This window comes from Lutjanus erythropterus, chromosome 23 (assembly GCF_056507025.1).
Source record: "Lutjanus erythropterus isolate fLutEry1 chromosome 23, fLutEry1.hap2, whole genome shotgun sequence".
NCBI lineage: Eukaryota > Metazoa > Chordata > Actinopteri > Lutjaniformes > Lutjanidae > Lutjanus > Lutjanus erythropterus.
Window position 1 is genome coordinate 12,251,038 of NC_139339.1, and position 24,339 is coordinate 12,275,376.

A 24,339-nucleotide genomic window follows, 5' to 3' on the forward strand; every position below is an offset into this window, starting at 1 on the left:
TTGTGATGCTCAAAAAAATGTACCCATGGTTTTTACAGCAACTTATTTCACAGTGTAAACTTATTGGAAAAAGTGTTTTTGGGCTGCAGTGTGTCATGTGGTGTCACATGATGCACATGATTATCCTCCAATTAGCTTCAAAGCCCGCAAACAAAATAATGGTTTGATCTGTCATTTTTCATCATCATACTTGTAATAACCTAATTTCACTACATACTTATATGACTGTGTCCGTGATAAATAAACTTGATTTATCTTTACCTTTTTATTTACATGCATCATTTAACTGGTGAGGATATTGACTTTTTGCCTTGGATATGCAGCTTTAGCCTCATCCTGTTAGCCTGATATTAAGTTTGTAGCCATCAAGTGTATATTTAAGACCTCTTTAAAGAGTTCTTGTTTTAAGCCAGCTGAAAACATTAAAAAGTTAGTTTGACACAGTGTTTTCAACAAATTCATGGAGCTAACGTTAACTAGCTAGCAACAGCTGGCAATAATTTTCATTTCAGCCTACATAATCATTTCTTGACGGTGAGATGTGAGAACCCTGCTTTTGCTTTTGTCTGAAATCAAAGATCCATAATTAAAAAAAACAAAACAGCTTAGTTCTGATGTTAAATCTGCCCCCATTATCACTGTAAAGTGTATATATATGCTGCATGGAAATGTAAATCTTGACAGGGCTTAGTGAACAGCACATTTTTATCACGTTAAATCAAAGTGATACTCTTTTACAACTGGAATAAACTGCTCTGTGAAATGAATTCACACCTTTCTGTGACTTGGTGTCAGTGTTTTCCAGGTTGAGAGAAATGTGGATTCACAGAGCTGCCTGTGTCTCATTAGAAGCTACATTTTTTAATTATATATTTTAATTAGGTGGTGTGTTTGACTCAAATTACCCTGGCTACATCTTGCTTGAGGCTTGCAAAGCTCAGAGTAGCAGCTATCTATATCTCTAGTGCTAGACTTTGCACTTTTCAGCTTTGCAGGATATTCTTTTTCCAGGGGCTAAGTTAATTTTCACCAATCGCAGCTCATCCTGCGTTTCAATTACTTTTCTTTTAGACTGGTATTTTCTGTATCAGTATGCAGTGGAGGTTTAGCAGCCAATAAACCAGTGTAACTCACTGAAGGGATGCAAAAATGATGAATTAACAATATGATTCAAAGACTTTAAGATGCCCTGATCTCTTTTTGTCTAGTCTTCTTTCTGGCCTGTCTTGATTTCTCTCTCTCTCTCTCACACGCTCACACTTGCATCCACACGCACCGTCTACCTCTCTTTTTCTCGGTTTCTGTCTCTCACTTGTGCACATGTCCACAGGGGAGCGCCAGGAGTGGATGGAAACTCTTCAGACGGCCACGCGCCCCCCCGCCTGCGGCTCCCAGAAGCGTTCCGACAGCCTCCCGCGCCCCTCCTCCACAAACAAGCGAGGCTTGCTGGAGCTCCGCGGTTACAAAGGCAGAGTGCTGGTGTCCCTGGCGGGGAGTAAAGTCAGGCTCTGCAAAACAGAACAGGTACTTCCAACACCGCCGGGACTTCCTCTCTATAGGATGACAGCTTCCTGTTTGAAAAGGGAGGATAATAATCACAGGGTATTTGAAGCAGATGAGGCAGGGATGGAGATGTTCATAAAAGATATAGAGATGTTCATGAATGTGTAATGCAAAAAGTAAATATATATGTGTGAAAATACTTCAGGGTTCACTAAGATATATTGTGCTCCAGTTTTTGGTGGGTACAAGCTCGTGCTTGTGGGTGTATCCAACTTATTTATGCAACTTATGATAAAGCCTTATTGTCAGATGGAATTGGGACAATCTTCAGTAACAAACAAACCAGCTCCTTTCCTTGGCTGGACTTTCCCCACCTGGGAGCCAAGTGCCAAAACTGTCCGTATGCACCATATAGATTTCGACTTCAGGCCTCTCTCTGAACAAGACAGGTCATAATATATGTAGTACCCGTCTTTAGGCCCTTGTCTTTTTGAAGAGAAGCCTCTTTTTCACTTGACAAAATACAGGTCAAATGACTCTGCACTACTCACAGATGTTCGATCGCTCTGATCTGCACCGATGGAAGAATGACATGCTAGTTTTTGCCCCTTTCCTAGTGGAGGCAATGCAAGCTTGCTGCCTCTGTTGCTAACTTCTGTGACTCTTCTCCATGCACTTGTGTTGGCTTGACGCAGTTTGACTTGGCACGCAGCGTGGCAGGGATTTGCATCTCTATTACAGCAGGGCTACCCACTTGAAGGTGTGTATTTAACTAATGATGCACTTGTCATGAGTCGTGTAGCTGTAAAATGGTGGATAAACATTTAATTTTCTATGAATTCTTCACAAGAGTAGTTCCCCGGTATTATCTTATATAAAAGCTTTTATTATGAAGCAGCAAAATTAGGAAACATTGGGTTTTCTTTAGCATCTTAGCAACTTCAGATCACAGAGATTCAGTTAGAAGTTACAAAAGTACTCAGAGCTGAACACACAGAGACCTTAAAAACACTGGTGTCTTTGACAGACAGAAGTTGATTCTCAGCTTTCTGGTGCATTTGTGTCATTGAATGTGACACATCAAAAAAAAAGAGGAAGAAGAAACACAGAAAGGCAGAGTTTACCCATGTAAAAAAAATGCATATATGCACTAAATTTTGCCAAATCACCCTTTGTTTCAGAATTGCTTTGTGCTCTAAAGAGACACAGGAAGCACCAAATCCTCCACTTTGCCCTTTTGCTGTCCTTAATGCCCCTCTAGTTAGATAATTGCTTCTCTGGTGTGACCTGTAGGCACCTGCTCCTGTCCTCCTGAGTCTCTGCAGATGTGTGCAAGAAAATATTCACACACCTATTTGCTGTTTAAACAGAAATATACAACAGTACCTTTAGCCCAAATTTTACAATTTCTTATTTCTGAATGTTCTAAATTGACCAAACACAGTTTTAATTATTAAGACTTTAGATTGGGAGTGTGGGTCCATCTTTAAAACCCCAGAATTCTACGCCTCCCATACTGTAATGCCACTCCAGAGTGTCTTTTTATTCAGTAGCAACGTCGCCTTTAGCAAAGAAGTCTTTCCCTTTTTCATCCATTCAGTTTGTGTTTTAGTCTCACTGTGTTGTTATACTTGGATTGTTATTCATGGCAGACAGCCTTGGTTTGCTGTATGGCGAACGCATCTGTTCTTTGTGTTGTTTTTTATTCAGAGCATGATGTGTGGGTTTATTTGTACATTTGAGCATAGTCTTTTAATTTCAAGCAGTCTGTAGTTATAGAATCAGGCCTCACATAACAGACACAGTGACAGCATTTCTGACAGCAGCAAATTGTAACAAACATATGCAGTGATATGATTTATCTTATCTTTTTCTTGAAAGTCTGATTTTTTGTTTTACACCATTTTCTTTTGAGTGACACTTTTGCAATGAAAGCGTTGCTGACAATTTCTGCAATATAATGTTTTTTTGTTAAATAAATATATTTTACTCCATTTTCCATTCTGTTAAATATGCACTTACTCACTGATTCAAGAAACTAATTAGGTATTCACAAACATATTATTGTCTAAATATTCCCAGTGGTTTAAGTGAATATTTATGCAGTATCTTTTGGGCTAATAATCATTCTTTAATTGCTCATTCCATTAAGCGAGGCATTTCAGTGACTCTTATTTATATTCTGATGAGCTATTTTTGCTATGCAGCACATTTGCGTCACTGCACCTCCTGAAATTTGAAGTGACCACCACTGCTTTAGATTGCAAGAGTTAAGAGAGAAAATAAAACCTAAGGTCTAAAAAAAAGGTTAGTCTGGGCTTAACCTCAGTACTGTGGCTGTTTTCTGCCTGTGGGTTTGAAATCCTGAGCTTCTCTTCTAGTTAATATCGACAGTGCTACACCTGTCTTTGAAACTTTATGTGGCTTGATTCCCATTACCCCTGACCTCATGTGTACTTTATAATTCCTGAAACTGCTCTGTGTCATATTTAATGTCTGGTATACTTCTCTTGTCTTGATTTTGCAGTTTCGGTTGAATTTTCACAATCTTTGAAGACTCCAGTGATTTAGTATTGCACTTCATAAATCTTTTGAGAGGGTGCACGGCCAAATCGAAGCAGCAGAGGACAAGATATCCAGACTTCCATAGTAGCGCGGGCCGGGCTCCAAAGCAGTGGTTTCTCCCCAGTAATTCCCATGTCATTCAAACTGCGTGACCCCAATTTTCAACACAGGCCTGCTGCAAAAAGTTCACAGTCTACAATGTGGGATGCCCAGGTGATGCCACTTAGAGGAATACTTTCAGATCATGGGAAACAGTTTGTTAAGTAGATGTACACCACTCCCATGTCTATGTGTTAAGTATGGTGGGAGAATTAAGAGGCATCTCTCTTAAAGGCATCATAAAAGTTTGAGTGTTTCATTGGATGCAAAATTGTGGTGTATGCCACTGAACGCAGCACAAGTCATCAACATTTTTTGGTAGTTTTTAGGAAATCACAAACACTGGAATACCTTCAAAACAACTTTTTTGATGTCTTTTAAAAACATCGATTTTGATTACATGGGGAATTTTCTGACTTGCTTTGACAAGTTGATTAGTTGTTACTCATTAACCCACCTTTTGCAGTAAATGTTTATATGCGTGAGTATAATGAGTGAACTTTGACATATTGCTAAAGTATTAGCATACTTGCTCACCGGGATTTTGTATTAATTTCAGAGATAATTTTGAGGCTCTTACTGACTTAAAGTTTACTCAGTATTATTCTTACAGACCGATGCTCTCTTTTTGATAACTAAGATCTCCTCTAAACTGCGGAATAAAGAAAAGATACGTTTTCTTTTAGTCATAGTTTCTCTTGAGTCTGTCTTATTTGATGTGAGTCCAATTAAGCTCTGATAGTTCCTGCTCACGTACAAACACTCAGTTCTACTCCTGTCCCGGCAGCGAGATGTCTTATCTGAGATGGAGAGATACCTCAAAGCACTGATACTATTTCTTAAAGTGCCTTGCACGTATTTGTGTGCATATTTGATAATGCTACACGCATTCAACTCATTTCCATCCCTCCTTGGCTCTCATTTTGTTTCGCTCGCTCTTTTAGTTTTGCTGTTTGCCTTTCATTATTTTCTTCATTAGCGTGAACAAACATCTTTGTTAGAATTCTCTTTTGGGTATCACTCCATGTCAGCACATTTCCACTTCCTTGATCTGAGACAGCAGGAGAAACGAGAGGGAAAGAGAGAATCGGAGAGAGAACAAATTAATTGTATTATTTCAGCTTACAAGCTAAATCCCCGGCATAAATGCAGCAGCAGCGGTGGTGCGTTTTGCAGGGATGGCAAATGAAAGACAAGGGAATAAGAGACAGACACAAAGAGATAGAAGTGGAAAGATGAAGTGAAAGGGATGGAGGGAGCGCTCCGGTGCAGAGGTCGCGTGAGTGAGAAACGAGCGTTGGTGGTTTTGTAAGAAAGAGGAGAGAGTGATGGAGAGCGTGAGCGCGGGGAGGGAGGTAGACCGTTGCCCCGTTCAAGTTCAGTGGAGTGGAGTATTTAATCTAACATGATGAACGAGCTATTGGAAACATCATCCTCCCAGCTCCTCCTTCACCACCCCTACCCCATTTCTCACGGACCGTAAGCCTGTGATGAAGCTGTGTTTAAGGTCATTTAAACACCAAGGTAAAGAAAGTCAGACAGAGTGTGTGACACACACACACACGTTTACTCTGAGAGTGATCTCCCTGCCATGGGCTGCGTCCTGTAGGCGGATTGGTACAACCAGGGTAACTTGTTTCATGTCTTATCATCTCATACATCACAAGTGCTCCCTGGTTTGTGTTCACTCCGGTAGCTGAAGGATTGATTGATGGTTGGATGATCATATGTCTTGCTGTCATCTTGTACTACAACCCCAATTCCCAAAAAGTTTGGCGCTGCGTAAAATGCAATTAAAAACAGAATTCAATAATTTGCAAAACTTTTTCAACCTATATTCAACTGAACATAGTACAAAGATGTGATACCTAATGTTTAAACTAATAAACACTCATTCTAAATTTGATGCTTGCATCACATTACAGAAAAGCTGGGAAAGGGGAACATTTACCACTGTGATACATCACCCTTTCTTTTGACGTCACTCAGTAAGCGTTTGGGAACTGAGGACACTAATTTGACACTAATTTTCAAAGTGAAAGTGAAATTCTTTCCCAATCTTGACACATGACGAAGAATGTGAAGATTGTGTCTTGGCTGAAATAAGCAGGGACGTCTCTGAAAAAGACGTTGGTCATCTGGATGGCAGCATATGTCGCTCCAAAACCTGTATAGGCCTTTCAGCATCAATGAGGCCTTCACAGATGTGACAGTTAACCATGTCATCGGCGCTAACACACCCTCATGCCATCACAGATGGTGGCTTTTGAAGTTAGCGCTGGTCCTCCTCTTCTCAAGCCTGGAGGTCACAACATCCGTGATATACAAAACAACCTGAAATGCGGAAACAGTTTGCAAGTCTTTCCAAGCCCATGTAGTATCCTTCATACAGGTATGTGGACTTTTAATGCAGTGCCACCTTTGCGGTCAAAGGTCACAGACATTCAATGTTGGATTCTCTGAATCTTTTAGTGATATAATTGATTGTAGACAGAGAAAAAATCCCTGAATTCCTTGCAACTGTGCATTATGAAATGTTGTTCTTAAACTGTGGACTATTTGCCAGTGCAGTTTTCACAAATTGATTAATCTTTTTCCATCCATGCTTGTGAACAAGTGAGCCTGTCAAAGATGCCCCTTTCAGACATAATCATGTAACCAAAACATGTTTACCTCTCAAATATTCCAAACAGGTGTTTTTTGTGCATTTCACAACTTTTCAAGCCTGTTGTTGCCCTTGTACCAACTTTTATTTGAAAAGTGTTGCATCAAATTCAGAATGAGTCTGTATTTACAAAAAAAAATTAAATATATTGTCTTTGTACTGTATTCACTGGGGTAAGTTAAAGTATTTGCAAATCGTTGCATACTGTTTTACACAGTATCCCAACTTCTTTGGAGCTGGGGTCTTACTACCTTAGTTGAACCCAGTTTTGTGAGTGAAGTCTTGGTTGACAGAAAAAATCTTTTTTCCTCTCACTTTAGTTCCTACTTAGCAAAAGTTACACATACAGTGGAGCCTTCTCTGGTGGGAAAGGTACTCTGAGTGTACAATAACAGCGAGACTGAGGATTTAATTAATCTCTACTTTAATTAAATCTCTTTCTCATTTGCTCCCCTCAAGATCTTCTTTGTAACAATTAACATCATCCCAAGGCTGCAAGACCGTTGTGTTGAATTTGTGACACGAGAGTGAGTCTCGTTTTACCAAGGCCCTTCTCTTGTAATGAGTTTTGTTTCTTTCTGCATACCTGATGCAGCTAGAAGATAATCTGCGAATTTAAAATAGTCTTGGTGCGCTACTGTATGTGCTGAGTGCGTTCTGCACTGTTGCTGTGCAACAAGTTGTACGCACAACACAGACACATCGGTTGACGTGGCGAACGTGTTAGCCAACAGTTGCTTGTCTACACATCCAGCAGACACAGAGCAACATTAGCATGTATTTCTGGCCATCTCATGAATGCAAATGCAGTTTCATTCTTCCTTTAACTCTATTTTGGTCTCCAACAGCTACTGAAGAAAAAATATATATATGTCTCTTTAGCCACTAAATGTTTCACTAAGTTCATTAGCTAGTTGCTAATTTGTCTGTTTGCTGTTTGGTGCAAGGCACAAAGTGAGCAGGGTGTTAATGGTAGCTTTTTTTTTTTGCCCAAAACTCCTGCCTGCTGCTGAAAACCATGCTGACTGGAGTATTAAGAGTGAACCAAAACAGAAAAGTTGAGGGCTGGCAAAACTAAAACAATGAGCTGACAGATGCTAAAACACTGTAGAGGTGAGGGGAACTGCTGAGTTTGTTAACATTTCTCTTAGCACAGTGACACTTTTGAGCTAAATGGTATCATTAGCATGCTAACATGCTTACAGTGACAATTTTAAGATACTAATGTTTGCCATGTTCACTGTCTTAGTTTAGCATGCTAACATTAGCTGATTTTTACTGAATGTACAAATGGTAAAAGGGCAACTCAAATCAGAGTTCTTGTTCAGGTTTTTCAAATGGAAACTACCACTCAGCTGTTAACAAAAAGCAGTGACGCCCTCCCCTCCCTCAACCTCGGGAGTTAAGCAACCTCATTATGCCTAAACGTATGTCAGGTCACATGGGAAAACAGCATTTTGACACGGAAACATATTGTTCTGACCAAAATCATATTGTTATGATTTGAATAAAAAATAAAAAATAAAGAAACACTATTGGAAAGCAACAAAATGATGTAAAAATTAATAAAATAATGGACCCGCCTTGTCAGGAGTCTGTGAGCTTAGCTAGCATTTTGAGCTAGCTGGGCTTTATTCAGGTTTACAAATACCTCTAGAGCTCACTAAGTAACATGCTGTATCTCATTTTTCTATTCTGCACAAAAACAGAAATTTGAAGATGACAAGTTTATGTTTTTAATTATTTCCAAGCAAACAGCAGCCAACTGGCTTAGCTTAAAATTAAAACTCAAAGCCAAAGAGCTTCTTCCTAAGTTTAAAAATACACCCACTACCGCCTCCAAAGTGAAACAGAAAATAATGCGCTCACCCTTTTCCCAAAGTATTGGACTGAGTCAAATTTTTGACTTAGCTGATGGAGCCAAAAGAAAAGTGAGGGACTCATCAAAGTCAGCAGGATTTATCCTCTGCTGACTGTCAAGGTCAAACTTTCATGGCAATCCATCCAAAAAGTTTCTGAGATATTTCAGTCTGGACTGAAGTCGTGGACAGACTGACTAACACTGCCGGCCCTCGAGCCATAGCATGGCTAAAAAAAATATATTGATTATTACATCTTAAAATATTAAATCAGATTTATAAAGTTTTCTCTTAACAAGCATGTGATTAATGCCAGATCCAGCCAGGTTGGCCCAAAATTGACTCATTTGGGATTAGCAACTCAACTTCTGGACCTTTACTTTGCCAAATCTACTCTTTACTAGCTCAGCTAAATTCACACTGAAGCAGCAGTCGGACTCATGAAGTCTTTATAGCCGTGTTCCACATGTACAGTAAAGCTTTATAAAATATTTTCGACCAGCTGACTGACAGACGGACTCATTGATTTGTACCGTCTGCTGATGTGTAAAATAATGAAGTCTTTTGTCTCCATTGAGCGTGTGCTCTTTTAAACTCTGTGTGCTTGCATGCTTTTAGAGCATCATAAGCTGTTGAGTGGACACAGAATTGGAGATAGAAGCAGAGGCTGCCTTTGCTTAGAGCCTCTCGGCTCTGCGCGGAGTGACTGCCTCACACAATAAGAGGTTGGAAAGCTTTGAAAGAAATAATAATTGGATGCATGGCTTGAATATTCAGAGTGGGCCTTTGCTCAGCACTTAACAGGTTAAGGTTATTCATATTGGGTGTGAGAGCAATTCCATTTTCTCTCACGCTTAGTGGGAATTTGATGTTTTCTTGATTTGAGTTGATGAAGTTCTTTGAAGTTCTGTTATGTGGACAAAAAGCGCATAAAATCACGCATGCGTCCCGGCGTTTGCCTCAGGGCCTTTCCTCCCTTTTCCCCCCCATAAGCGCCATTATTGCCACCTACCCCTTGGCTGTTGTAATTGGGTGAGTTATTTTTACCTCTAATGCCTTTCCTTCCTCTCCACATCCCTCCTTCCCTCCATCCTTGGTGAATTAATTGGAGGGGGCAGGAGGCCACGGCACATATTGGGTAGGTAACGAGTGGCGAGGGCTGGACGGCCGCTAACACCCAGCGCTCTAATTGGCTGCCTGAGAGGGATGAGGGTCATTAGGTATAGGTGACTGCTTTGCCCTCTTAGTGCAGACACACACTCGCACAGAGGCATGTATGTGCACATACAGTGCACTCTTTCCCCCTGCATATATCCAGGAAAACGGGACTATTTCACAGTAACACACTGTTTCTTCCTTCTGTGTTTAAATTACTGCTGCATACTGCCTCTTAAAATCCTCCACTGAACTGAATGGTTAGAGAGAATGAGCTTTGAATGAGGTCGGTTTGTCGTTGCACTCTCATTATCGCGTCATGTGTCTTCAAACCTTGGAACATACCGACTTTAAAAGAGCAATGACTGTATGCAGTTATAATTGATAGGATAGAGGGGCAAGTTTCCGCTGCTTCTGAGCCCTCACATCAAAACTTTTAGCTCAATTAGGACCTGGCCATATGGTGATCTCACTCACGCTCTCTTTGCTCCTTCTCTTTTCTTTATCGCTCTCGGTCTGTCACTTATGTAATCCTTATCTGACCTCAGAGCGTTTAAAGTAGTCAAAATGCTTCGTAGAATCTGACCTGATCTGATCTAGTCACTGTGTCTATTCCGCTTGCTCTCACTTTGACAAACTAATGAGTTATTATATCAATATAATGAGAAACTTTACCAAAATAATGAGTTAATATCTCCAAATAATGAGAAATTTTCTCAAAATTTATCTCAAAATCATGAGTAAGTATCAACAAAAGACTTATTGTCTCAAAATGACTTATTATCTCAAAATAATTAGTTACTATCTCAAAACAATGAGAGACTTTCTCAGAGTTATTACTTATATCTCTAAATAATGACTTATTATCTCAAAATAATGAGAATTGGTCTCGAAATAATGAGTTACTATCTGAAATTAAGATAATCTATCTCATTTATATTCAATAATTATTTTGAGAAAGTTTCTCATATTTTAAGATTTGTGATGTTACTATTTTTTATGACATCATTATATATGCTGACCTCTTCTAGTGTCCCTGTACTTGGTGGTAATAAACTGAAAAAAAAGTCAAAATCATTGGCGACTGTTTATTTTTACTTAAAATCAAATCAATCATGCCCTGGCAATTGACCTCTGCACCCTCCAAAGGCCACCAAAGACTAAGCGACCAGCCTGTGCGAAACTGTTTTGAAACGAGATTAACTGCCTCAGTCTTTCACCGCAGTCTTCTAAATTTGTTTGAAGTAGTGTAATTGGGGCTCGGACTAAGAGCACTAACTGACTTCCTCCTTGTGTTGCAATCTGCAAAAATTTGGCTGCGAAGTTTGCTGCTACTTAGATAAAGAATTGCCGATTGCTTTTTTCAGACGATTTTTAGGGTGATATTTGTCATATTAGTTTGCTAATGTAAAAGTCTGCAGAGTGACGGCCTCTGCTCTGCACCGCACTCTCATCCAGCGGCGCCGTACAGACCCACTCGACCATGAGTTAGCTAAGGTGGGTGACGAGTGAGAGGAAAACAGCCTGCAGAGTCAGACTCTTCAAGGATTTATTTTGAACAAACCAGAGTTGGTCATTGTTGGAAGAGTGGACAAGATATTGCCGATTGCCAATGACGCTGATTGTTTTGAAAATTTTAACATATATGTCATTATATAGACTTATAGCCTTTTTAAAGGCGCCCCTTAAACAATGAAATTCCAGGCCTGTGCAGAACTGTTTGGAAAGGAGAATAATTCCCTTAGACTTTCACCACAGTCCTCTAAATTTGTTTGAAGTAGTGTAATTGGGGCTAATGACGGTCAAATGAACATTTCGACAACATTAGCCCCAATTGAACCAACCAACACACAAATACTGAAAGATCAGGTTAGAACTCCTGCGGCACGCAAATATTTAAGTGACTTCCTCCTCGTGTTGCAATCTGCAGAAATTTGGCCGCGCTGAGAAGTTTGTCGCTAATTAGTTGAAGAATTCTGCAAGAGACATGGCAGTGCTCCCCTCCACATACGTAAACACACACACATAAACACACGTCTTTGCTCTGCTAGGCCATGTATTCCCAAAAAGCGCCTAATCAACAAAGATGGTGTCGATTCATTTTCCTCTCTTTGTTTGGTGTAATTAGTGTAAATTGTTTTGCTGGTGAAGAACAGTTAGCACAGAAAACACACATGCTTTATAGCTGGCACAGCATGGCAGCGTTTAGCGCTCCTCCTCGCTAAGGCATGTATTTTGTAATTCGCTGTTGAGGAGTGTTGGCGCCGGTCCTGTTTTTGTTCTGGATCGCTCACTTTCTTTCTGTCAACCGCTCAGCTGACCTCTCACCCGTCTCACCCACTCTTTGGAAGGATTACCAAGACCTTCCTTCACTTATACTTTCTCCCTTCTTCCCTTTCCTTTGTGCTCTCGCTGTGCTTCTCTCCCCCATCTTTTGACTCACGTTTCTTGGCATTGTCTGCGCGCCTCGCCGATGTGTATTTTTCTGTATTGTAATTTTGGGCGCTTGTGTGTTTTTGTGCTCTATTTTGATGTTGTGCCTATACATGTGTGGGTGTAGGCGCACTTCTTTTGTCTTCCTGTCTTTTTTTTTTTTTTTTTTTTTTCTGTCTCAGCTCGGAGCTCAAGGCTATAGAAAATGGTCTAAACTGCTGAGAGTGTTGAGGGTGAAGTGGAGAAGGGGAGGGTGCGATGCAGAGTTATAGTGGAGCTTATGAAAACGGTGCCTCTGCATCTAACCCCTATTTCTGAAATGGGCCTCAGAAAACATTGAGGCTGAAAGCTTGGGTTGGTTTGGATTCCCCAGATGCACCTTCGCCTTTCTCAGAGCTTTGCTGTTTCACACAGGTATAAACACACACACACACTCTTGTCTCACACAGACTTGGTTTGTGCGTCACTGGTGAGAAGGAGAAAAAGCCAATGACTGCTCAGTGCGTTATTGCTCTGTCACAAACTATTTTCAGTGAGGCTCTCGCACGTCTAACTCCATGCCCAGTGCCATTTCCCCCCCAAAAAAATGTCCACAGGCAGCTGAGATTGACCATGTCCCCACCGTGATTGTGTGTCTTCCTTAGCGTTTGTTAGTTTTCATTAGACCAAATGACATTCAAACCCCGCGTGAGAAACAAGTTGCGGCTTTAATGAGGCGACCTGTTGATCCCACCTTATTATGGACGGCCTCTAATTTGGCCAAAAACAACATTGAGGTGGCGTCTAGTGGGGGACCCTAACATTTGCAGGGTCCTTTGGGAGTACACTTTCCTATTTGGAGGGTTTTGATTACTTTCTAGATTTGTTTTGAACACTTTCGTAAACAATTTCTGGCTTTAAAAATGGTAAGCCGAATAAAGACGGGGGAGACTGATCAGTTGATGTGTTTCTTAGTTCTCACTTTGAAAGACTTTGAAATGGTCTGGGAATGAAGGTTTTTTTTTTATTCAGCTTTAATTATTTTCATCCAGTTTTATCAAGGAAAGCTGGGAGATCGTCCTCAGTCTGAAGCATTTAGGGACTCAATTGTGAGTCTATCTGACATGTATCCCCCCTTAATTTTGTTTTTAAACTTAGGTTTTTGTACTGATGAAACAATTAAAAAAAGATATATAACAGTGATGGATTGGGAGCTTCAGATTGAGCCTCTTCGTATGACTATTTTAGCTTTCAGATCATGATGTATTTCTGAGTGCAACATGATAGGCAGGCAGGACGATGGGAGGAATTAGATTTGTTTTGATTGGATTGAAATACATGGAGAATGTACAGTGCTGCTGTTAGCTAGCTAACTAACGAATCTGAGCTCTATGCTGCTAGAAGTTGAAGATTGACTGATTGGTGGATGTCGTTATATACAGTAACTGGTTGAAACTGGTTGATTCTAGCTTGTGTAAGCACAGTTCATGTTTGTTTTGTTTTACAGGAAGAAAACCTGGTCGTATTTTGATATACCACATAGCTAGCCGAGCTACCAGCACAGCTAAAGCTAGCTAATTATTCCATAGAGAAACAGAAATGTAAATGACAGCTTTGTAGTTTTACATGAAGTTATGTGCTGTAAATGTTTCTTGTTGAACAGCATCAAGGTGCAGAACTTAGAGAGTAAATTAGCTTTTTCCTCTGGATTCTAGCATTTCTGCTATGTGAGGCTAATTGCCTACATGCTATACCTCCATTAAAGACCAATTTAAATGTCATTTTGAGTGTGTCTACATCCTACATATTGTGTTAAGTTTAAGAGGATGGACAGGTGGGGCGCAACATTGGAAGGAATTTGATTTGGTTGAAATTTGGCCGTGCCAAAACAATAATGCAAAATCTGCCATGCTGTTGTTACCTAGCTGGCTAATGAATCTTAGCCTGTTGGTTCTAGCCTACATAAGTCCTGTTTTAGAGGAAGAAAAAATTGTTGGCGTTTGATAAGAATGCAAAGAAACAAATTGTTTCTACTTTTTTGGCATACAGTGTTCAGTATGTGAAACAATTTGACCAGGGATGTGATCTCAAAGGGTTAAAAAGGCGTTTTTCATTTCATCCACTTTAACATACAGACGTGATGGAATGGTATTGATCTTTTCATTTGACTCTGGAAAACAAACAAACACGGCCATTAATTGTTGATGATGTGAAGTGGCTGCACTGTAACAACCTCGCAATTAATTAGCATTAAACGTCCATATCTCCATCTCTCTGTTTGTTTGTTTTTCCAGGACTATAAAGCGGGTCTGGCTGTTGCTGAAGTGGAACTGACTGCTGCCAATATTAAAGATGTGGACCGCAGGGCCTTTGATATCAACACTCCCTTCAAGAACTTCTGGTACGTCTTAACTCAAATGTGTATGTGCATGCATATGAGTACATCGTTGTCTTTTTTTTTTCTTTTGCCCCCTTCTCCCACAACAAAGAGCGAGAGTGTGTGTGATGTATGATGTGCCTTTTTATGTGTTTGTGTGAGAGCGAAAAGTGCACTCTTTGCGTTTGATCTCACAGCTCTTACCTTAACAGACACTCTGTTTCTTATTGCTTTTTCTATCATCTGAAAGACGCCTGTTAAGTGAAGGAATCTCTCCTTGAATATAGACCCCGTCTGAATGATGCAGTCAACAGGTTGACACCACAGCGCAGCACATTTGTTTAAAATCTTCCTGGAGGAAGCAGCAGGGTGGCAAGACTTCATTCATATTCATTCCCTAAACAAACCTCACTGCATAATCATCTCATTTTAACCATATAGTTTAGGGAATGCCCTTCACATACGCTAAGCCTCTTGCTTCACTGTATTTTAATCTGAATAATCACATCTCATAAAGCATCCATATTCACTGCTAAAAGGCAGCATTTTGGTTAATCTGCTCTTATACACGTAAGGTATTAAGAGTCTCATAGTGCGATAAGAGTTTAGGGTACTTGTGGTAAAAAAAATATTCACACAGTCCTATCAGATTGGCCTTTTTCTTTTTCTTTTTTTTTTTTTATAACCATGGCTTTTCTTTGTACCTGGGGAGTTGGAGGATTAATTCAAACCAGAATGTTTTCAAGGCTTTAAAACAAAACTTTTCAGTATAAAAATGTGCAAATATAAAACCATTATGTTTCAAAGTTAAAATGAGCCACAATGCTTTTGCAAAAAAAAAAAAGGTCAACTTAGCAACAAAGAATAAATTAACAAGAAAAGAATGACAGTTCTCGCTTATTATTTTGAATCAAAATGGAAAAATTAATTGTTGAGGATTTAAGGTCGTCGAATCTTCGTTAACATTGTTTTCACACCTGTTGTTTGGTTCATTTGTTCCAGTCCTGTTGGTGCTGGTCATGTTCACACTGACTTTTAAAAAGGCTGACTGTCATTCATTGGAAAGTTGTGGTCACTGACATCCTGCATCAATCACTGAAATTCTGGTTACTAACAGAAGGTCATGCTGTACTTCGCTGAGCCTTACGTGTTTCTTTATTCCCACGGGTGTCATAAAAAAAAATAAATAAAAAAGAAATTACTGATTATTTTGTTATTAATTCCGGTGGCAACTCGACTGATGTTACGATACCAGAAATTGTCAAAGTGCACTGAGTACAGCTTGTGTAAACCGCTGATACAGATCACTCGTAAGATCGATTCTTAATCAGCACATGGATCTACTTGTAGTTTATGATTGCAGAAATCTCCTCATAAAATGCTGCGTGTTTGGTCAGTTTTGTTTTGTCATTTTCAGCAGCCTCGGTCAACATCTTAAGGCTCTTTCACGCCTGTTTGGTTTGGTAAATTTGTGGTATGTTAGGTCAGTTTGCAGTCTTTTACAAACCAAAAAAGGTTAAAAGGTTAACTTTATTCCCACTATACATTTATACAGAGTACAATGTAAGTTAGAGTCAGTCACATCCCAGTCAAATGAGCAGCGGTCAGCCTATGTGCAACCCAGACCCTTCCTGCTGTGAGGTGAAGGGTTAACCACTGCCCACTATGCTACTTATCAACTCATCATTAAACATTAAAGATCCACTGAAGCTCTCAGATGCGACGGAAAACACCAGAATTGCGCAGAGCAATGAGGCGGCTGTAACCTTCCTCAAATTAATACAATAATAATGCAGTAATACATTTGACATAATTTAATTACGCCACGTTTTTTTGCGCTCTCTTCTTCTGCAATGGTTCAGTGGCACCAAGTAAAGAATTATTGCCACCACCTTTTTATCTGGACAAACCCACTCCTACTATTTGCACAGATTTAGCCATTTTAACAATTTCCCTTGGTTTAGGCCAGCTAACTGAACTACAGATGTGAAAGTGACCTCAAAAACCTCCAAAAACTTTCTAATACAGTTAGTTATTTTAGACTATTCTGTGAAATTCAGCTTCATAGTCATTTAAAACAAATGCATGCACATTTACCTTTTACAATACAACATTGCAGCGCGTGTTTTCCTTTGAGGTGTAGGTTGTGAAACTAATGAGCAGTCGTGTCACAAAGTTAAGACTTGTATCTAATGAGACAAAGAGAATCTTCTCATAAGTTTCCTCTGACTGCACTTTAGTAGCGCTCTGTGCACTCCTGTCAAATCTCTCTCACAAACAGCGCCCACCGCACAAATCACGGACTCATTGGTCACTGCAATAAACACGCTACATGAGAACAGGGTCCTGTACAAAAATCATTAAATATCGATTAGGATTTGTTTTTTTTTTTTATATGGGAGCTCCCCTGGGAGCCGTGTGCAGGTATCTCTGCCTCTGTAGGGCACAAAGCCTTTCAGGTGACTCCGGTCCCCCGGGGGCCCACAATCAATGAGTGTGCTGCTTGTTTGTGCTGTAATGGCCCATTTAGAATACAACCGTCACAGCTGCCCGGACAAAGCACAGCTTGTTTGTTTGTGTGCGCTTGTTCACTATTTTCTCGTCTTCTTTTTTTTTTTTTTTTTTTTTTTTTTACCCCTTCCTTTTTTTTGCCCATTGCCTTGCGTAAAGATTTTTTTTTCCCCCCTTCATTCCTCTACCTGTCTGTTGTATGTCCGATCGATCTGTTTGTGTCAGCTCCCGTAATGGTCCCATCGTTTGGCAGCTTCGTTAATACGCTGGACGTAATTGCCATTTTGTGTGAAACAAAAAAAAAAAGAGGTGGAATTAAAATGAGCTCAGGTCTCCTGAATTGTTTTGATGAGGTGATTGCTGAAAGGGTTTTATTGTGTGTGTGTGTGCGTGTGTGAGTGAGTGTATGCGGGTGTGTGTGTATCAAATCGATTGGTAGCCCTGGGAGCCTTCTCCTACCTGCTCAAGGTGGGGATTAGTGAGAAACTCATCTAATCACTTTAAGCTGTGGAGACTCACTTTGGCTTTTCCATTGTTTTGCAGCCGTTAAATGGACAGAGCGTTCAGCCCGCTGTGGTAGATGCAATAGTAGACTTTTATGAGTAGAGAGAATGACAATGAGGCAGAGAGGAGATGTTACCAGACAAAGACACTCAGCAACTTTGGAGAAAAGACAAACTTTGTGCTCTTGATCAGAAAGCACTTCTGCTAAGGTAAAGCTGCAGATAAATGCTTAGCTCAAGGGTATATTGGAGAAAATCCATGTTTGTCTGGTTTGTTTTGTTTTTGTCTGGTTCGTACAACTCCATTGTGCATCAAGGTGGTATTGCAAAAATCCCCAAATGAAACTGCTTGCAGTGGTTGGTATCACAAGTGAAGGTTTTTATAATTTGGATAAAATTACCATTTAAAGGACAGTTTTACAATTTCAAGTCCACCTTAAAACACTACCCATATGTCCATATTTGCATTTAAATAATTACTGTTTTCTCCTTGCTGTGAATTTGAAGCTAATACCAGGCTTCAGCAGCATCAGGCGTACAAATAATGTGGGTATCTTCAATATTTACAGTTTTTAGGACCAAATTTCACCTTAGCTTCCCAGTAAATCCCAATTCCCAATCACTAATTATGGATTCGTGTTACAAAGGGATGTCTGATTTCCAAGTGCGGGCGGCTGGTTAGGAGGTTGAACGGGTCGTCTGCTGATCACCATGTAGGCAGTTTAATCTCCACCCCCTTCCTTTCCACGTGTTGAAATGTCCTTGGGCAAGACTCTGAACCCTGGGTAGCTCCCCAACCACTGAGGTCTGGTCCTAAGCCTGGATAAAATGGGGAGGGTTGCATCGGGAAGGGCCTCTGGCACAAAAAAAAATCTATGCCAAATCACATGTGGGAATCATAAAATCAGATGCCGGGTCGATATGGACAGCTGAGCCACTGAAACGAGCCTTACTCTGATAAAACCTAAAGAAGAAGAACAGAATGAATGATTGCAACGACCAATAATTCTCTCAACATACATGTGATCATGTGTGTATTGTTTTATGACTGACTTGAAAAAACGTGAACCTATCCTCTAACTTCCTTTTGATGGCTTTTAACCCTCTAAAATACCCCTCCAAAATGGGAGTCAGCAGGTTTATAAGTACTCTTTTTTCTTTAAAACCACCTCTACTTTACTTTCATCCTCACCAATATATTAGTATACCATAGGCATTGGCTAATACCAGCTTTAGATGGTGTTATTATGTTGTATTTTGGGAAATGGGCAGGGCTTTTTCATTTAATGAAGCCCTCAAATTAGCAAAACAACATCAACATCCCGATTCCAAACTGCCACTTCAACAATAGAGCATTGAACTTCCCTCGTCGCGGTGGGGGACTATAAGTGACAGATTGAAAAAAAAAGAATGGTCAAATAACAGAGACTTTTTAGTCTCCAGTGTCCCACACCGCTGAGTCCTACAATTCTCATAATCCTACCAGTAGCATTATTTAGCTTGACCCTGTCTGCCAAAGTCTTCCAAACTCTGTAACCCCGGTTCGTCCCACAGGTCATTTGTTATACACCTTAAGTCTCTGAGTCCAAGCCAGGAGGACACCTTCAGGAGCATTTCTCAGACTTTAGAAAGTTACTTCAGAGTCTGAAAAGACAGTTAACAACTGTTTTCACTGGCTGATAGTACTCAGATTAATCAACTGGTGTCTTTAAAGAAAAATTATTACTATTGACTGTGTTGCAGTATATGTGACTCAGTGTTGGATATTGGTATCAGGTTTGCGTTTTTGCACCTTAATTGACCTAATTTTTATTTACAGTACTGCAAATATGACCAGATTTAAATTGCATTAAATATTGTTATTCATTAATATTATTATTAAATGAACACAAATTTAACTTTTGTACAGTTATGTTACCATAATAGCAATTGATCAATTCTCCTTATCTAAATGCAGAGCTATAAATGATCAACTAGACTTCATATTCAATATCTGATCAGCTCTAAATCATTTTGAGGTCAGGTCGCCTCATTTAAATAGATCTGATGTCAGACTCGGCATTGTTTAAACTCTTCAAACTGTTTCTAATTGAGTCTCTTATGATCCTTCAATCAGTCAGTTATTTGAGAGAAAATGTTGATCACAGCGTTGTCATAATTCTGCCACTTGATGTGTTTGTAACTACCAAGAAGATGCTTTTCATAGATGATCACATTCAGCCTGTACAACCGTGTTTTGCACAGTTTTATTTAAAGTAAAAAATAACAACAAAGCATGAAGAATCAGAACTGTACTCTGTGTAATCATAGGCATGGTGCAAACAGAGCAGCTGCACCCCCACTGTTAGATTCAGGGGAGCAAACGTCTTTTGTTTCCCACCTTTTTGATCATACAACTTTGCTAATCTCACTCCTGCTAAAACAGCGCAGCCTCCAAGATAAGATGACAATATCCAAAATGTAGTCTCGAAATAGAGTTTCTTAATGGATTATATTGATGCCACATTGACAAGAAGATTGTCAACACCTTTAATCTTGTGTTTCCAGAGTTGCGTGCTTTTGCAGACACAAAAGGAATTGTCAATAGATCATATTTTTTAAAGGGAGTTTGGCGGAACATTTTTCCCCGTAGAGCGCAGGGTGCTTCCCTAGAGCTTTTTAACAGCAGCCATTTTGACATGAAGTTGTCAAAGGTAAACACAGTGTCACAAACCGACTCAACGTAGGTGACAAGTGGAGGCTCGTCCGGGATACAAGGCTGCATGGGTAAAGATTCAATCCAGACTTAGGGTGACAAATGAGACATCTAGCTTAAATTGCCTTTGGTATTTAGCAGCTGGTGAAGATTTTGGGGATTATCACAAAAGGTTTTTCGTTCTCTTGCATGATTATGTAAGATGCTTTTGTGGGATTTGTTTTTGGTCAGTGTTTGTAGGGAGCAGCATTAGTCCCTGATTGTTTAGTTTGCAAACCAATTTAGTGGTTTATTTTCGAATAAAATACTAAATGTCTGGCACTTCTCCCTGACTTGTCTCCTCTTTCTCCCTCTTTCTTAACTATTCACAAAACATATGAGGTGTGGAGACAAAAGACATCAGTAGTGAGTGTAATGAATGGATGAGCGAGGCGTGTGTGTGAGTGTTGACGGTAGCAACGATGCCAGAAAAAAAAAAAAATCTGGAGATGTGCAGCCAAGGGGACAGAAAAAGACAATGAGACCATGCAGGTACTAAGAAACCTTGGTGGAGGCCTGCAGGTACCACCACTTTACCTTAATGAGAAAGTCAGGGCACTGCTGTTGTGTATGTTGACTCACTGGGAAGGCTCTGCTACACTAAATGGAACTGGACCTTTATTAGTCTCATTGGTAAAACCTGTGTTTATCCTACTATTTCATGTCAATATGGCGACGGAAACAGCTAATACTGTTTATATTTTTTAATGTTTGTCACTACTACAGAAACACAAAGAATGCAAAAGTATGATAAGTTTTTCTGACATTGGTTGCTGTTAGTTATTGGTTTGATTAATGGTTTAATAATGTGTGTATGTACTGACGGTGGCTGATCAGGCTAATTACAAGCTAATTGTGCTACAATGGCAGTAAATGGTTGTGCTTTGTGTGTGTTTATCTGTCACTCACTGCTAAAAGTACAGAACACAATGAAAAACTAGCGTTTTTATACATAATAGAGCCTTCAATTGTGACCAGTAAAGCTGCCCTTTCGCTGAGAAGCTTAGTTCATGTTGCACTATGTTGCAGCAGAGACACTTTCAGGTGTTAATTAAATGAAACTTTTCCTGCTATACTAATCTTACACCTCCACTTTTAACTTTCACCCGGCGCCAGTGACTATGATGGCGGTGGATATGCACAGAATCAACATACTCACTGAATGCACCTCATTATTTCTTCTTTTTCACCCTGTCAGTTGTTTCTAAACACCACTTTAGGTAGACTTAATCCAACTTCGGGTCAAATGTTTGATTTGTCTCTTTTGAACATCTGCCAGTTGTTAATCAAAGTGTTTTCAACTCATGGTAACATCTATATTGTATACTGTCGGTCACAATGATTGATGTAACTTCTTTTTAAACTTTGAAATAACTTATTTTCTTTGTCAGCTTTTTGGCTGTAGCTGTGGAGCCAAAAATTTATTTAGAGGTGCTAAGTGGCTGCCATTTTCAGACGCATTTGACCCTCAAAATTAAGTGTATAGAGCTCTTTTTGAATGGTGGTGGGTGGCAGATTTTAGAGGTGCACCGTGATTTGTTGGTCTCACAACAAGGTCTTTACAGAGGGTGTATTGATTACACACATATCAAAGCACTTAGTTTTCTCGGTCATGAATGCAGTCGAGAATGACTAGTTGTCATGTCGCCTGAATTTTTAAATAAATATTAATGCTTCTCAACCTGTACTGATGAGCTGGTCTTAATATTTAATATTCAAGTATTACTTTTATCTATTTGATAGTAAAACACTTTATATTTGACTTTCTTACCATTACGTACATTATGCATGCCTGTAAGAAGAGCCTGTTCATCATTCATGTAGAAGAATTTGATCTCCTCTCATACATGTAGTATTTAGGGTAGCAGAGCATAAATGCCTTAAAGAGCACCTAGAGTCACGGACACCGGCGGGAGTCAACTTTTAAACTCAAGATTTAATGCTCACTTCAACTGAGAATAAAAAAAAAAGAGGCCGTCAAGCCACTGCACATGAAAATTGGATTTCCCCATTTAATTTGTTATTTAACATTTTATACAAAATACATTTTCATGAGTGGGGACTGATACTTGGGCGACTGGGGAACCCTGAAGCTGACTGTAAAGAGAAGTATTTCCAGCTCCAGACCATGAAGGTCATGTAGGCCACCTAGAACTGAATGTTAGATGTGCTTTTTTTTTTTTTTTAATGGAATGGGAATTGGAAATGTGCTTTTCTTTTGCTTTCTTGCCAAGAGTTAGATGAGAAAAACAAAGCCTGTCACATGTTGTTTGGTTAACTATGGAAAGCTACTTCCAAGAGACAGTTGGTTAGCTTAGCATAAAGGCTGGAAAAACTTGTCCAAATATAACAAAAAACACATAAGAACACCTTTAAACTTCACTCATTAATTTGTTATCATTTGTTTGTTTAATCCATACGACAAAAGTGGTGTAAAAAACAAAAGTGGGAATCAAGGGCTCCCTTCTACATGTTAGGTATATTTCTTGTCCTGGAGCATTAACTTCCTGGAGTCTTGCTGGAACTTACGGCACCTTGCCACCAAACACGTTTTTTTCTACCAAGCCTGTTCTGTCTTTTTTCTTTTTTGAGTCAGAGCGCTGGTCGGCGTCGCTGTACATCAGCTAACCGCTAACTGAGCTAACTAGCTACAGCACAGTTAGCGTCAGAGTGCTGGTGCTGACAGTGTTACAAGAAGAGGCGTTACGGCAAGGCGCAACTCCCACATGGAGTTTGAGGTTGTTGAGGCTTTTTTTTGGAGACTAACGAATAAATGAAAATGTGGTCGACTAACACTCCCAGAACCTCAGTCGACCGGGTGAAAGTCCTGTACTTGACACATTGATCCACCACAACCTCCTTCCTAATACTTTCTAAACTCACGCAGCGCTGAGCAATGAGAAATAGCCAATCACAACACAGTATGGCTAGGCTAGGTGGAAGTCTTGGGTGGAGAACAAAAATAATGCCCACAAAACAATATGTAGATGTCTTCCCTTTAGACAAAGCCAGAGTAGCTGTTTCCTTTCATTTCTTTATGCTAAGCTAAGCTAACCTTTTGCTAGCGTGTATTTAACACACAAACACGAGAGTGGTTTCAATTCTCCCATCTAAGTCTCGGCAAGAAAGTGAATAAGTGTTTTTCCCAAAATGTCAAACAATCCTTTGAAAAAAAAAAAAAATCAATAAATTGCTGTAACGCAAACTATAATAACTCGGATGTTTGTAGTTGATTGCACCCTTAGTTTACTTTCAGCTCTGATAACTTTTCAGATAATTACATGGGAGCAATGTGGAGCAACACGAGAGCTCTGTGAGCTCTGTGTGGCAGATAAGGAGAAGCCTGAAGCCTGAAGCCTGTGGTTGTGAGGGTGATTGACGTGTTTCAACAATGTGTGAGACTGCTCGAAAGTTGTAATTTGAGTGAAAAACAGTGCTTAGAAACAGTTTAGTTACACCTAAATATTTTAATAAAAGCAGAAGCACAAATTTTATCATTGTTAGCTTGTAAAACACAGTAATTTCCCTCCTACTCCACCTCTCACATTTGATATGTTAATCTTTCAGAGGTTTGGAGGAATTGTTTGGTTGGTGTTCTTTGATATAATATTAAGTGTTTGAATTCTTCGTTTCATATTTTCGTTGTCCTTAAAGTTGGACTTTTTACGACCAGCCCTCACTCCACGTTTCTGAAATCCTCCACACACTCTGCCTCCTGCCTGCCGTCGCTCCTCTGTGGTTTCGGAGGCCGCGCTGTAGTTCAGCAGACGATGTGAGCAGTCATCTCTTTAGACGGGCCCTGGGCAGAGGCCAGTGGGCACGGAACGGCTGAACCCAATCAACCTATCGATCTCTGCCGGGTTACTTGGGCGAGGCCGGCCCGGCGCGCACATCCTCTGCTCCGGGCGAAAGCTTCCCCTCGACGTCGTCCTCTTCTCCCCCTGCTCCTCATCTTC

The 24,339-nt window shown here is 39.9% G+C and overlaps 1 protein-coding gene across 2 annotated transcripts in view; it reads left to right on the plus strand.

The window, feature by feature from the left end:
- arap2 (ArfGAP with RhoGAP domain, ankyrin repeat and PH domain 2) overlaps positions 1–24,339 on the plus strand; it is a 169,915-nt gene that overhangs the window by 45,463 nt on the left and 100,113 nt on the right. For both annotated transcript variants that reach the window (XM_084711724.1, XM_084711725.1), the window contains exons 9-10: positions 1,331–1,524; positions 14,553–14,659. In XM_084711724.1, the coding sequence (XP_084567850.1) occupies positions 1,331–1,524; positions 14,553–14,659 (301 nt within the window). The remainder of the gene's footprint in view (positions 1–1,330; positions 1,525–14,552; positions 14,660–24,339) is intronic.